Raw genomic sequence first — 16,031 nt, forward strand, 5'->3', positions numbered from 1 at the left:
GGAATTTCCATGAACAGGTTTCCAAACTTGCTAGTGAGGTCTCCATCAGGGTCCTTTAAAAATACTGATTCTCCCTCCTTTCTGTGTGTACAGACATGGTATCTATTTCTGGTGGAGTGCTTCAGACCCTTTCTAGCTGTACGTTCTGTGATGTTGAATAAAATAGGTTGTGGAGGGGGCTTTGAGACTTGGTAGTATGGACTTTCCATATAGAGCATAGAATAGAATCATAGAATCATTTTGGTTGGAAAAGACCTTTAAGATCATTGAGTCTAACCATTATCTAACTAGGAAGTCTGGTGTAAAACTATAGAATCATAAAATGATTTGACTTGGAAGGGACCTCCAAAGGTCATCTAGTCCAGCCTCCCATATTCCTTAGCACCACATCTTTTAACACCTCCAGGCATGGGGATGCAACCGCCTTTGTGGGGAGCCTGTTCCACTGTTTGAAAACCCTTTCAGTGAATAATTTTCTTCTAATATGCAACCTAAACCTCCTTAGTGTAACCTGAGGCCATTTTATCTCATTGTATCACTTGCTATTAGGGAGAAGAGGCTGACCTCCACTTTGCTACAACCTTGTTTCAGGTAGTTGTTAGAGAATGAGAACGTCTCCCCTCAGCCTTCTTTTCTCCTGGCTAAACAACCCCAGTTCCCACAGCTGCTTTTCATAAAACCTGTTCTCCAGACCCTTCATCAGCTTTGTTGCACTTCTCTGGACACACACCATCAACTCAGTGCCCTTCTTGTGGTGAGAGGCTCAAAATTGAATACTCAAGGTGTAGCCTCACCAGTGTTGAATACAGGGGAACAGTCACTTCCTTGGTCCTGCTGGTCACACTGCGCCAGATACAAGCCAGGATGCTTGGCCACCCAAGCATACTGCTGGCAACTCATGTTCAGTTGGTTGTTGATAACATGCCCAAGTCTTTCCCCAGTGGACAGCTTTCGGGCCACTCTACTTCAAGCCTATAGCATTGAATGGGATCATTGTGACTGATGTGCAGGACCTGGCATTTGGCCTTATTGAATCTCATAAAACTGGCTGTGGTCCATCACTCGTGCCTGTCCAGGTCCCTCTGTAGAGCCTTGCTCCCTCAAGAAAATCAGCACTCCCTGCCAGCTTGGAGTCATCTGCAAACTTACTGAAGGTGCACTTGATCTCCTCATCAAGGTCATTGATAAAAATGTTAAAAAGAGAACTGGCCCCAAAACAGTTCTGGGGAGCACTGCTTATGACCAGCTGCCAGCTGGATTTATCTGCATTCACCACCACTCTTTGGGCCTAGCCCTAGTTGTGTTGCAGATATGTTTTTATAGAACACAGGGTGGCAGGGCATTGGAGCAGCCTGCCCAGAGAGGTTGTGGAGTCTCCTTCTCTGGAGACTTTCAAAACCTGCCTGGGTATGTTTCTGTGTGATCTGCACTAGGTGATCTTGCTTTGGCAGGGGGCTTGGACCTGGTGATCTCTGGAGGTCCCTTCCAATCCCTAACATTCTGTGACTCTGTAGAAGCATTTATTCTTGTCTTTGATGGCTTAAGAAAGATTAATTTCCAGTTTGGCTTTGGCCCTTCTGATCTTCCCCATGCATAGTCTCATGATAAACTTGTAGTCTGTTTGAGAAAGCATGTGATTATGCTTTATGTTTGCTAGTTTTGCTAGTGGTATTAAATCTAAATGTAGATCCTTAGTAGGAAATTGGTGCTTACAGGTGGAATTGTTACCAAGTGCTGTCTATCCAGCAGTCTCCAATTGCAGTGCTGTAGAGGAAGCACAGAACCACTGTGTTGTACCCACAGGGAAAGTCTTTACTGTCAGGCAATTATCTTTCAATTCCTGTCACAAAGTGTCTTTCAGCACAAACATATAATTTCATTTAACTGCAGATGCAGTTGCTTTTTCGTTTAAGTACCTGCTATCTTTCTGAATGGTGCCAGGGTATGACTGGTGTTTTTCAGGATGATGCGACTTTGTACTGAGCACATAGGAGCTCTAACGCTTAGAGTTAATGTGAGTGTGGGTAGCCTGATCCCCTTTTTCAGTTGGTTAACCTTGGGGAAGGAGCAGTTTAGTGCTTGCTTCCTGTCCTATAGCATTTTTCTTAATAAACCTGTCCTCTATACCATTTATTAACCCTTCTGCATGTTACAAGGGGTTCCAGTGGTTAAATATAGATGAATTTTAAAGAAACAAAATGTGCTTTGATGTTTGCTTCTTAGTGAAGTGTGTGTGCATGTGTGTGCTTTATCTGTTTAAAACAAGCAGTTTTCTGGACAGCAGAGTTAATGAAGATTTCTGTGAACTTGCATTTTGAGGTCAAAGATTTTTCAATTGTCTTTGCATGTGCTTCTACATTTTTTTCCACATAGCCTTCTCTTTCTGCAGACTGCACTGATGGAGTGATGTGGGCTGCTGTAGAAGTTCAAATTGCAGTTTTGCTTTCTCTGGCTTCAGTGCCTTTTACAGAAGTGGTGGGAACTTAACTACCTGCTGGTAACCCATTCTGCTCTGGTTGAAACTAGTCAATGGCTTAAAGGGTACTTTGTTGTGGTTTGGGTTTTGGTTTTTCTTTAGAGTAATTGTCTCCCTTCTGAGAGGATATATATCAATGGCCCTGGTCTGTCAGTGGAGAGTGCAGGGCTCATGGATGTCTAATGATTTCACTCCATGCTACTAACTCTGCAGAGGTTAGTTGTTGCTTCATGAGTGTCCCCTCCCTGCTGGTCTGGCTGACCTCAGAGCTATGCAAATGTTTGTATTGCAAAGCTGAAAATCCTGAACTTTTGGGACCTTTTTCCACTTCTTATTGTATGCCATAATATGATGAAAATCCTTACACTAACAATGGTGTAAATTCTCAGCAGACCAGTTCCACCATTAACTGGTGGTTTAAAATGGTTTTTCTTTCCCTCTAAATAATTTTTGACACCATATACTCCTACTAAGCATTTCACTTGTCAGGAGGAGGTTTAGATTGGATGTTAGGACGAAGTTCTATACAGAGAGAGTGTTGCCCATTGGAATGGGCTGCCTGGGGAGGTGGTAGAGCCGCCATCATTGAAGGTGTTCAGGAGGAGACTTGATGGGGTGCTTGGTGCCATGGTTTAGTTGTTTAGGTGGGTTGGATTGGTTGATGGGTTGGACGCAATGATCTTGAAGGTCTCTTCCAACCTGGTTTATTCTATGTATTCTATTCTGTGTATCTCTAAATTTCCACTGTTTGCTTTCTCCACAGCAGGTATAATAAAGGCTACTTAAATCTTGTAGAATAAAATTACACTTTCCATTATGTGCTGCTGTTTTGTTTTTATTTGACCAGTTGGTGTCACTTAGCAGGTAACAGATCAGTGGGGACCAGTGGAACTAGTGGAGTCCATCCAGTGTAACAGAACAAGGTGTTGTCAAATATTCAATTTGTTGTTTCATCACCATTGTGTTCATGGCTTTGTGATACCTTCCACATCTGCTGTATTCAGGCTAACCTGTGGATGTTTTGAACTGTGTGCATAAAGTACCTGTTAATATTAGAACTAGTAGTCTCTGTACATATCCTGAGTTTTACTCCGTGTTAAATGGGACAAATGCTACTGACATGAAGTTCTCTTTTTCTTTCTTCAGTATTAATGCAATGTTAATGCTCAGTTATTAACTAACTGACTCAGGTATTAATGCAGGTACAATAGCTGATGAAATGACTAATTTGAATATTTTTTATTTTTTTTTTTTTAAATCATGGCTGCCATTCCTCACCTAGATTAGAGTACGAGTCAGGCATGAGCCAAGACATTCCAAAGCCAAGTCAGACAGAGACAAGAAATTCTGAAGTCGTTACCAGCAGTGCTGTCTGCTTGTACTTGTTACAAAAACATAGCAGGCTTTGTGATATCAGTGAAGGATAGAGGTTCAGCTAGAAAATTAATCTTGCAGCCTTACTTTCATGTCTGGCCACCTTCTTAAATCTTGATGTCTTCTGTGTTTGTGTGATGAAACTCGCACTTGTGGGGAACTGTATGGTATCATGCAGCGTACATTGCAGTGGTGTTGGTAATTAAATTCTCATCAGTGGATCAGAAGCTGTGCACTGAATTGTGACTGCTTGTGCTTAGTACCTGAGCCTAATACAAGGAAATACAAGCTATTTTTGCAGTGAATGGGCTTTTGTTATGTGGAAATTGTACATCAACAGGTATGTAGCAAGTTAGAAGCATGGGAGGACATAGTGCTGCTTTCATGTACTAGCCATACGCTTACATGGTGTGTCCTGTAAGGATTCAGTGAACATCATGCTTGCAGTCCAAACTTTGGCATTTTGCAGTTTCAGTAACTTATTTTTTTAATATAAAATAAACAACAAACAAAACCACAGCTGTTTGCTGCAAGTACTTGTGTTCCTGAATTCAGGACAAGTAGTGCTGCAAAAATCAAGACCATTTGTGTGATGTCTTAGTGTTTTTCTTAGCCTTGCTGGAAGTAATTATGTGTACTCCTCAGTCAACTCTTTGGCAGAATAAAGAAGCTGCTATTTGTCTCCTTGTAGTGGCAAAGAGTAGTAGGTTTGGCCTTGCAGAGGAAAAAGGGCTAATAAATAGATAAAACTATGTTTTTGCCCTCACATCAGGGTTAATTCTGACCTTGTGATACTCTGCTGCTGAGCTTGGTGCATTTTTCATTGGGCTAACTAGCTGAAAGTCACCCTTAGGCATCTGGTCCATTTAGTGCTTCTGGGAATGACTGAAGGTTAAAGCAAATGCACAGTATCTCAGGAACCTTGAGTTTTAGCAATAAGCTCTTCTGCAAGTCAGAGTTTTTGGTGGCTAACAACTTTTGCAAATGTAGACAGGTTTCCATAGAAATACTAAAAAGACTGTGTGAAATTATTGTCTTACTGCAATCATACCTTCCCCTCTTCTCAGTCTGCTGAGGTATTTGACGTGTATGTGTTAAAGCTGGAACTACTTCTTAGGTTGTCCATTCTATCTATGTTTCTCTGTTCTTATTCTCCAAAGCAACAGAAGCATTCCCAGAAGGTGAAGTTTATAAATTGTTTATCATGTACAGCTCTTTGGTTTAGTTTGAATATTCTGAAGTAAACCACTGAAAAATAATCACTTTCAGTAATGTATTAGAATAAATGTGCAGATGATCAGCATGGGCAGGTGCATGCTAGTGGGTTCAGCTGGGAAGGCTTAAGGTACTATCTGGTTTCAACTGGAGATCACTACCTGCATAACTGAGAGGCAGGACAGATTCACCAAGGGAAAGTCATGCTTGACCAGCTTCTTATTTCAGTATTTCTTATTCTTATTTCAAGTCTAACTTGGTAGATGAGGGGTGAGGAGTTACACCCCTACCATCCTATGATCCTGTGACACTACCCAGTTTGTGCAGTGATTGAGAGTGTTTCAGGGGCCTGAGTCAGAGCTGGGGCCTGTTCATCTAGTGGTGTTGCTCCTGTAAGCTTGGTAGTTGAGATGCCAGGGGTATGAAGCTGGCATTTTCCCCTGCTTGTGATGCCCCCACTGGCCTGAACTGGTCGGATGGGAACCTGTGGCTGGCTTCTGCAGCTCTTTGCGATGTTACAGGTGACCATGTTGGTGATAAGTCTTGGGCAGGAGCCATCTTTGTGCAGCAGTTTAGGCTATTTCATGGGAATGGGTGGCAGTTAGGGCAGGAGCAGGCCTTGGCCTGTTCATTTCCTGGTGAAGTCCCACTTGACTGGGTACTTGAGTGGGCAGGACTGTGCAGCTGAGCTTTGCACCTGCTTGTGGTGTCCCTTATGGCTCTGCCTGAGCCAATCTGAAAGGAGCTTGTGGCTTGCTTCTGCAGCCTTTTGTGCTGTCATGTGGTTGGAGCAGTGGTGTGACTGGCACAGGCAGGGAACCCTCTTTGGGCAGCAGTTTAGGATGTCTCAGGGGCCTGTGTTGGAAGTAGGGCAGGAGTATGCTCTGTCCTATGCAGCTCCTGGTGTCATCCCTGTTGGCTTTGTAGTTAGAGGCTGGGAGTAGGCAGGTGACCTTTTGCCCTTCTGTGACTTTACCCATTGCTCTGCCAGAGCTGATCCAGCGCAAGCCAGATAATATACCTGTCTGATTTGCAAAAGCTGTGCTCCGTCACACCCTACTTTATTCCCTGAGCTCCCTGTGCCTGTTGTCCTTGCTCATTTCCTCTGAGCCGCCTTCTGTTGTAGGGATTTATTGGTCAGTCACAAAAGTACAAGCTGCCAGGCATGGTCTGGATGCTCTTATGCTGTATGGACATGCCATCCACAAGAGATCCTTCTTTGGAGAGAAGTCCAGCTGCTGAGCTGCTAGGGTTTCTAGTTCTGTTCAGTCAGCCTTGGGAAGAGTAGCACGAGTAAGCAACTACCTTCTTCCTTTTGCAAGGGAACGAAGAGAGATGGTCTTCCGTCATAGAAAATTGCCTGTGTTTTCATTGAGAGAGGTCATTTTTAGTCATGCATTTACTTGGGATCTTTTATGTGGTGGGAGTTGTGTGATTGGTTAAACAATGTTTTTTCCTTGCATAAGTAGAATGTTGCTTGGAACTACCTGTTCTTTAGTAGAGCTATTTGTTGCTTAGGTTGCTTTATTTGGAGAATTCAGTATCCTGGCAATTCAGGATACTAAGTCTGCCTGCAGAAGTGCCTGCTTGCATTACCTTGATGGCTGGGAGAGAATAGCTTGAGGGCTGTCTAAAGAGCTGACTTAACACCTCATGGGTTTTAGCACAGACTAAAAGGGTATGGTGTAATAGTGTCCCTAGCAGTTAGATAATGTTTGGACCTGTTGATCTTAAAGGTCTTTTCCAACCATGGTGATTTTGTAATACTGGCTGTGATTCCTCAGTTAAAGATACCTGCTAGTTTCTGTTTAAAGTCAGAGCTAACCCAGGGTCCGTGTAACTGCAGATTTGTGGAATTTGAGGTAAGAAGACCAAATTCTGCATCTCCAGAGAATGAGATTTCCAGGTAAGTAATGTGTTCTATCTCTTCAGCTTGCCTAATGTCATCCATCAAGAAGCCAGAAAGTTACGATAAAGCCTGCATTTAAGCTGTCTATGGAATCTACTGTGACATTCTAATTAATGCTTAGATCTGATCTATTTTTTCCTGTGCTGTTTGTTGCAGTGCTTTGTGGCCACAGCAGGATACTAAACAATATTAGAGGAAACCAACTTAAGACCTATAATTTCCACAGAGCTGGTTGGAAAAGCAGTTGTCCACTGCCTTCCTGTTGCAGCATGGCATTTGAACTTGATGTTCTCTGCCTGGTACTATGGGCAATAACAGGTAGGAATTTGTTTCTTGCGTGTCCAAGTCACACAGAGTGAAGCAAGTGCTCCTGGAGTGTGTATGCAGGTGCAAATGAAATATAAAGCAAGAGCTGGGAAATCTTGAGACTTTTGTTTTAAAAACATGTTTTGCTCACTGTGCTATGGGGGTGATGGAGGTCCCTCTCTATTTTTTTGTGTTCCCTCCTTTGTTCTTAAGTACTGGCAATTCACTTTCATCTCTATGTGTTTCTACTGGCAAGGGAGTAAGAGGTACTTTGCAAAACGTATCAAGATCCTGCACTGAAAAATCCTCCCAGGTACAAAGACTTCTGCAAAGGGACATGCTTAAAAAGAATTTCAAAAGTAGTGGAGTTGTTAGTGAAAGGAAATGAGCTTCTGGAAGCAGGGTACCACCTCTCTTTATCTTGGTCTCCTGTGATGAGCCATTTTTGGTCACTGTAAACTATGTTATGGCTTGGTTGTAGTGTGTTGTGTCCTACATCCAGTGCTGTTGTTTCAGGTTTCAGTTGTGAGCAGTGCAGAGAAGGAGCCACATACTCAGGTGCTGTAATCTCACCCAATTTAGAAACCACTAAAATCGTGCGAGTTCCTCACGCTATGTCGCTGTCCGACTGCATCGCAGCGTGTTGTGACCTCTCTGCTTGTGACTTGTCCTGGATGTTCGAACGACGCTGTTACATCGTCAACTGCCAGAGCAAAGAGAACTGTGAACCTAAAAAAATTGACACTGTAAAGTCCTACCTTACTTTTGTGCTGAGGCCTTCTCAGAGGCCAGCCTCATTACTGGGATTTGGGCAAGTGATCCCAAGCATGGTTCACTCTGTGGGGCTCCAGATTGAGCCATCTGAGGTGAGTAGCCTGAAGGAGCTGTCTCTGCTCGGCAAAGATCCCAGCCTTGAGGAGATACCTGAATATATTGACGATTATAAAGAGTTGGAGCAGGACCCCTTTCAGGTGAACATCAAACATGGGCAGAAAGAGAGCACAGATTATGCTGAGTGGGGCCTCATGGTGGCAGGTGAAAACGGCTTTAACTCTTCTGTGGGTGATGATAGAGATAACCAGGAAGACTTTGCTGCAAAGAAAGGGGCAGCTGAGAAGGTGGAAAGACTTCTGAATAAAACCATCTCTGAACTGAACTCTGTGACTGAGCACTCTATAGAGAGGTTGTCATCCCTCCCAGAGATTACACCATTCCCTGGGAAGACATTTGAAAGTGAAGCCGCTGTTCAACTACTTGCACAACCTGCTGATGCTTTGCCAAAAGAGGTATGTTTGCCCTTCAGGAAGCAGGCAGAGTATGGTCAGCCACCTTGTAATTATTTTGGTTTTCAGATCAGATTAGGTTGTTGCTTTGTCATGTAACCTTAACACTCAAATAACATACAGTCCTGCTACAGTGTTAGGAAAGGCTGAAGGGGAGAGGATTGTTTTAATAGTCAGATGAATTGCTAAAGAACTCTTTTCTATCAGGTAATAAGGAGCAGAGCTCCTTTTGGGACACTGTGGAGTCTCCTTAGAAGCCTATAGACAAATGGACTTGGACCTGGTGTTAATAGTGTTACAATATTCCCTTCTGACCTCTGGGGACTCATCAGAAGTTAATGGAAGTTCCTCCTTACGTCTAACCTAAATCTACCCTGCTCCAGTTTAAAACCATTGCTGCTCATCCTATCACAAGCCCTTTTAAACAGTCCTTCCCCAGCCTTCTTGTAGGTCCCTTTCAGGTACTGAAATGTAGCTACAAGGTATCCCCAGAGCCTTCTCTTCTGCAGGCTGAACAACCTCAATGCTTTCAGCCTCTCTTCTTCAGTGAGGTGCTTCAACCCTCTGATAATCTTTGTGGCCCTCCTCTGGACCTGCTTCAGCAGGTCTATGTCCCCCTTGTGTTGGGGGTCTCATATATGGGCCCAGTACTGAGTAGAGAGATTTAGGGTGTTTTAGTAGTGATGAGGAAATAACATGAGCAAGTTCTGGTCTGAGCAGATGTAATAAAACACAGCAATTCTGTTATGCTCATGTGTGTACAGCATGAAGGCAGTAATACTCATCACACAGGCTGTCACTGGCTTTTAAAGGTGTATTTAAACCTTCACACTGTTATTTACTGGGTTTGGGAACTGATGGTTTTAGTTGTATTCCAGGTTACTGCATTCTGATAACCATAGCTCACACACTTTTGCATCTGAAACTTCAAAAATGATTAGCATTTCTTACAAAACCTGACTGGAAAAAAACCAAACCAACCAACCAACAACAAAATTAAAACCAAACAGTCCTTCCTTGACAGATAGTCTGTATATGAACGAAATCTCTTAGTAGCAAGTAAGACCTCACTTGAAATACTGTGGCCAGCTATGGGACCCCAGCACAAGGAAGACAAGCCTGCTGGAGTGAGTCCAGAGGAGTGCCACAAGGATGATAGATCTGGAGCACCTCTCCTATGAAGACAGGTAGAAAGGATTGAGATTGTTCAGCCTAGAGAAGAGAAGGCACCAGGGAGACCTTATAACTACATTTTAATATCAGAAATGGACCTACAGAAAAGCTGGGGAAGGACTGTTTAGAATGGCTTGTAGTGATACGATGAGAGGCAATGGTTTTAAACTGGAGCAGGGTAGATGGAGGTTAGAAACATAAGAAGTTCTTTACAGTGAGATGGGTGTGGTTGAACCTGTGTTCCTGGAGACATTCAATATCAGACTTGATGAGTCCCTGGGCAGCCTGATCTAGTAGGAGGCTCCCATGTCCACTGCAGGGGAGGTTGGACAAGATGACCTTTGATGGTCCCTTCCAAACCAGTGCAGTCTGTGGATCTGTGAAATCAGCGGGTTCACCCTACATGCTATTTAAAAACCAGCATACTTCTAAGTCTAGAAATGTGAAAAATGGTTCACTTATGTCAACTCTTTCCCTATTATTGATTTTTCAGGCTGCTACACCTTCCCCTTCTGCAGACAAACTGGATTTCTCCCCAGGTGTGTCAGAGAAAACCCAGACTCCCACAGTGGCCCCTGAGAATGCCACTGAAGGTGGGATCACACTGCTTCCCACTAGTACTGTGCCATCTGAGCTCACACAGCAATTCACAGCACCCACTGCTGCTGCTAAAGCAGGTAATGCTTCAACATAGCCAGAGATCTGATGGGTTACCTGCAGGTTGGACAGCAGGTAGGGATATCAAGCTTCCAGTCTGTTGTTAGTTATGAATTTACTCTTTATCCAGATGTAATATCATTCTTCTTGAAGTCTGGAGACCAACAGTAACAGTGCAAACTCCAAAACCCTTAGCCAGTTACTTTAGAGGCAAAACTCTGACCAAGTCCATCATTAATGGGAAATTATAACTCAAAACAAGTACAGTAAAGTAAAAAGCAGAGGTTAAGAGCCTTTTAAAAAATGGGTTAATTTTAATACTTGGTTGGAAATACCAGAAGTTTTTATTTTGAAGATGACATGTTCAACCATGATGTCCTCTGTAGTTGAGTTAAATTCCACGTGTATGTTAGACTATCTCCTTTCTTCTGCTAAGTTTCTCATCATCTTGTGCACCCTGACAAAGTGTTGGAAGGGCCACAAAATGCAGAGAAGCACAAGTCTGCATTCCTGATGTACTGAGGGATATGGAGAGCTAAAACTCTTGCTCCTGGCAGACCAAATCTGTTTTGGGACATTCTTGGCATCCTCTGCTGAGCTGCAGAGAAGATAGCAGTGGGAGGTATCAGGAGAGATGAGCTACAAGAGATCCCTCTCCAAGGCAATGGGTCATCACTACCACTGAATGTTGACTAGGCAGCTCCTCCTCCTCCTTCACAGAAGGAGGTTGAAGAGGCTTCAAAAAGGATCTTGGAAGAAGCTGAAGGGAAGGTTATGAATCTCACTGTAAGTACTGCTTTATGCAAGGATGTTTGTGTATTCTCAGCCCTGCTGGCTTAGAAGTCTTGAAGACAGTCCCTCTTTCTCTCTTTTAGTCATCACCCTCATCTAGCTATTTTGTTCTCATCTCCTGTGGAGGTCAAGGTACAAACTTCCAGTGGTGCCTGGAGTAACTCCCATGAGCAATTATTGACCCTTGGATGCATTTAAGTATCAGTGACAGGAAGTGTGCTCTCAGTGGGCTTCCACACATTGTCCACTTTTAGACCTGTCAGTTGCCACTGCTGAGCAGCATCTTGCTAATCTATTCAGAGTTTGTAAGTTGGATGTTTAGATGCTAGTCAGTGTTGCTTTTGGAGAACCTTTGTTCTGTAGGTTCCTAATATCAAAAGGAATACACTTAAAACCTTTTAAGTACAGATCTAATGGGAACCTTTCCTGAAGCTACTGTTGGGGACTGGATTTGTGAACTTTGGCATTTTTGGAAAAGGATTTTTCACAGAAGAGGAATGGGAGGGTGTTGCTGGGTGGTGAATAAAGAATTGAATGCTCATCTCTTCTGAGAATAGCCTCATATACCTTTCTTGTATCCAAATGGAATTTTTGAAAGGGATACTGGGCTGGGCATTGAGATGTGTCTCACAAGAGCCACACAGACATAGAAGTAATAATAAACCAGGTTGGAAGAGACCTTCAAGATCATCGTGTCCAACCCATCAACCAATCCAACCCACCTAAACAACTAAACCATGGCACCAAGCACCCCATCAAGTCTCCTCCTGAACACCTCCAATGATGATGACTCCACTACCTCCCCGGGCAGCCCATTCCAATGGGCAATCACTCTCTCTGTGCAGAACTTCTTAACATCCAACCTAAACCTCCCCTGGCACAGCCTGAGACTGTGTCCTCTTGTTCTGGTACTGGCTGCCTGGGAGAAGAGACCAACATCTGCCTGTCTACAACTTCCCTTCAGGTAGTTGTAGAGAGCAATAAGGTCACCCCTGAGTCTCCTCCCCTCCAGGCTAAGCAATCCCAGCTCCCTCAGCCTCTCCTGGTAGGGCTTGTGTTCCAAACCCCTCACCAACTTTGTTGCCCTTCTCTGGACTCGTTCCAGCAAGTCAACATCCTTCCTAAGTAAGTAGTGCTTCTTGGTGAAAGAAGTCCTGATAGTAGAGCTCTGGTATAGACTATGTTGCTTTAATGAGGTTTGTTCTGGTGCAGATGGCTTGGTTTTGTCTTCTGTAATTGCGTATTTTACAGTTCCTGCACTTCCATCCAGTTACTGAGAAAAGTGTGTAATTTTTTTTATGTGGAGCTGTGTTACTTGTAATATACAGGGATAATCAGAATGCTTTTCTGTTTAGGAGGAGACTTGATGGGGTGGTTAGTGCCATGGTTTAGTTGATTAGATGGTGTTGGATGATGGGTTGGACACGATGATCTTGAAGGTCTCTTCCAACCTGGCTTATTCCATTCCATTCCATTCCATTCTGTAAGTCAGGGAAATAATATTTGGAGAAGAAGAAAATTTTGGTTGGGTAAAAAGTGAAGGAACAATAGTCACAATTGTAATAGTTTATTATTTGATTATATATTGAGGAATTGATTTTTGTTATTTATCTACTGCAGGGTGTTTATCAGATTTTACTTAATCCATTACAAATATCTGAAGATAATAAATGTATATTCATCCCATCTGTTAAAACATAACGTACGTATTCTGTCTTAGATACAGTGAAAGAACTTGTTGTGTCTGCTGGAGATAACATACAAGTGATGCTACCCAAAAATGAAGTTGAACTGAATGCCTTTGTTGTCCCACCACCACCTACAGGTGAGTTGAATGGCCTTAACATGCAAGAAGATGTACACACTACCAGCCTTCAAATGCAGACAAGACCTGGGCTATGTGAACATCTGTACCTTAGTCATTCTCATCTCCTCCTCCTACCTTTTTTGTAGCTCCATCTGCAGAGCAGACTTCCTCCTTTGTATTTTAAAGATTTAAATATTTTTAAGTGACTTTGTTTTTTTCAGAACCTGAACTTATTAGCCAGATGGTTCAATAGGAAGCCTATAATTTCTCTGGGTTTTCTTCTAGTGGGAAAAGTAGGTCTTGAATGCAGTGTTTACCTTAATGCTACTGGCTTCTGAACTACAGCAGCAAAGGATACATGTTTCATAGGTTGCTATGCAAAACACATCCATTTGTGTGACTCTGTTTTTTGTGAAGAACCTTATGGTTTGTGAAGTCCACAACATCCTTGCTGCTTTACCAAGTGGAAGTTCAATGTGTGTTCATACTGATTCATTTTGCAGGCTTAAACAGTAGCAGTCATGATTTCTTACTGTAGTATTTTATCTGACAAATGGTGAACTTGATTTGTTTGTTTCCTGGGCTTACCTTGAAGGCAAAGCTGATTACTCTTATGCTGTGTTACTGCTCTTAGAAACAGCCTACGCTTATGAATGGAGCTTAATCAGTCACCCTGCTGACTATGGTGGTGAAATGGAGCGCAGGCACAGCCAGACCTTGAAGCTCTCTCATGTAAGTGAGCTCATTGCATTTCTGTGGTCCTTTCACAGGATTCTAATCTTTGGGGATGAACACACTGATTCAAAGAGTTTGAAAGACTGAGTCTCTTTTTTTTCCTGTATCATTAAATATTTGCTATATTAGAAGTGTCTTTTTTAGGTAATCTAATAATTTTCCAAGACAGAGAGAAAATTCCTCAGTGTTTGCTTTGTATTCCTCACTTTTGTGCAGTGATTACTAGCCTTTCATGTATGTATTCATAAAAGGAGATCTTTGTTTAAGATATCCATCTTTTTTCCCTATTTATAGTATGATTGGCAGATTTATGCATGCTGCTTTTGTATAACCTGTCATGTAACCTGATTTTCTTTTTGTGTGTGTTTGTCTCAGTTATCAGTGGGACTTTATGCCTTCAAAGTGACAGTTTCTGGTGAAAATGCCTTTGGTGAAGGTTTTGTAAATGTCACAGTCAAACCAGGTAAATTAGTTGGCCAAAATACTGCAATTAATTTCTTTAATGCCAGTAGTTGCTTATGTAACAGTCTGTTACTGTCAAGGGCATCCAGTCATGTAGAGATATTCCATATTTCAGTGCCTGGAAAACATTAAAAGGAGATCACAGTGTTAGGTGCTCTAGGATATTGTACGTCTTCAGGAAAGGCCTTGCGACCTTTTATGTTCTCCTTCTCCCCTGAGAACAACAATTAGGTGTTGAACTGGCTCTACCTGCAAGTTACAGTGCACACATCTGATCTAAATTGCACCAGCTAGAAGTGACTACATTGAGAGACTGATGCATCAGTGCACTGTCCAAGGAGGACAGCAGATGATGCGAAGCTGTCAATCAAATAGGTTTAAATCACTGAGGATGTTGATCTGTAGAGTGAACAGGTTTCTTTTGCCTGGGGTTTCACAACCTTTTTTTTTTTACCTCTTTTTTTTCCCCTGTCTTTCTCATAGCAGTCAGAGTTAACCAGCCACCTGTTGCCATTGCTTCACCCAAAGCACAAGAGATTTCTTTGCCTACAACTTCTACCTTCATTGATGGCAGTCGTATGTACCGAACCATCCTGTGTTGATAGCCTGTATTTTTAGTATACAGTTTCAATGTCATTGTTGTTTGCCAATTACAAGTAAAATTCCTTATCACTCTACTCAGGAGTTCCCTGAATCATGATTTGTTTGGGGTGATTTGAGTCCAGTTATAAATTATTTGAATAAAGTGATAAAATGTAACCACATACTTGGGGACTGAGATGGAGTGTGTTAGAGCTGCTGCATCCAAAAAGCTGCTACTCTCAAAACTTCTTCCCGTCCTTTCCAAAAGACCCCTGGTGCCAGAACAGCTTGGGCCATGTTAGAGTGCTGTCACATAGGTATGATGAGATGTCATAATTACATTCATAATTTCTGAGAATGCACAGGTTGGAAGGTGCAGAGCTGGATATTGGGTTTTATTTGTGTGTACGTGAAGAAAATTTTGTTTTGTTTGTCTAAATAGACCATACCAAATGTAATTTGGAATCTGTGGTTTCACACCTGTGGTGCATGAACCATGTTTGAATATGCTTGAAAAGATAGTTGAAAACAGTTAGGCATTAGTGCATGAAAGACTTTACTAGGATTAGTTCCAGAAATTGCTACAAGAAACTAATGTGTTCTTCTTTACTGAATGTAGAGAGTATGGATGATATGAAGATCGTGAGCTACCACTGGGAGGAAATTAAAGGTCCTTTGAGGGAGCAGAAGGCATCTGCCGACACAGCTGTCTTGCACTTGTCTAACCTTGTTCCTGGAAACTACACTTTCAGGTACCTGCACAGATGCTTTCCTTTGGGGTTTTAACTGTTTCTGTGATGTCAGCTAAATGCTTCTTTCTCTTCATGCTCACATGTACCTCCTCAAACAAGAACCCACTTTCTGTCTTGCATTCTCTTACTCTTCATTTTGCACAGTGGAGAGACATATGGAGGTGTTTATTAATAAATGGTTGCAGTGATTCTGTGATACGGTGTAGTGATGTTTTACAGCACAAAGATATGCAAAACAAGATAGCAGTAATTAAATGCCTCCCACTCCCAGCAGTAGCTGTGACAGAACTTTTATTTTTGACTTTTTTTTTCCTATCTTTGAAGCTGGCAAGAGTCCTGATGTGAAAGTCTGCAGTCAGGCTGTGAAAGTCATCCCCTGAAGAGTGGTGGCAGACAGAACAGTATTGGGAGACTGATCTTTGCAAGGCATTGTTGTGTGCTGATTTTAATGAGTCATTCTGTTCTTCACATAATCTTTTGCCTTGCTGCTATTTTGCCATGTTTATGC

At 42.5% G+C, this 16,031-nt stretch overlaps 1 protein-coding gene across 1 annotated transcript in view; it reads left to right on the forward strand.

Annotated features, from left to right (window-relative positions):
* The first annotated feature begins 7,136 nt into the window (after positions 1-7,136).
* Positions 7,137-16,031, forward strand: part of KIAA0319 (KIAA0319 ortholog) — a 29,812-nt gene continuing 20,917 nt past the window's right edge. The window contains exons 1-8 of the mRNA XM_054164016.1: positions 7,137-7,292; positions 7,797-8,566; positions 10,230-10,413; positions 12,906-13,010; positions 13,627-13,724; positions 14,103-14,190; positions 14,673-14,765; positions 15,391-15,523. Of these exons, the coding sequence (XP_054019991.1) occupies positions 7,244-7,292; positions 7,797-8,566; positions 10,230-10,413; positions 12,906-13,010; positions 13,627-13,724; positions 14,103-14,190; positions 14,673-14,765; positions 15,391-15,523 (1,520 nt within the window). The 5' untranslated portion in view covers positions 7,137-7,243. The remainder of the gene's footprint in view (positions 7,293-7,796; positions 8,567-10,229; positions 10,414-12,905; positions 13,011-13,626; positions 13,725-14,102; positions 14,191-14,672; positions 14,766-15,390; positions 15,524-16,031) is intronic.

Source organism: Dryobates pubescens, chromosome 9 (assembly GCF_014839835.1).
Source record: "Dryobates pubescens isolate bDryPub1 chromosome 9, bDryPub1.pri, whole genome shotgun sequence".
In the NCBI taxonomy this organism is placed as follows: Eukaryota; Metazoa; Chordata; class Aves; order Piciformes; family Picidae; genus Dryobates; species Dryobates pubescens.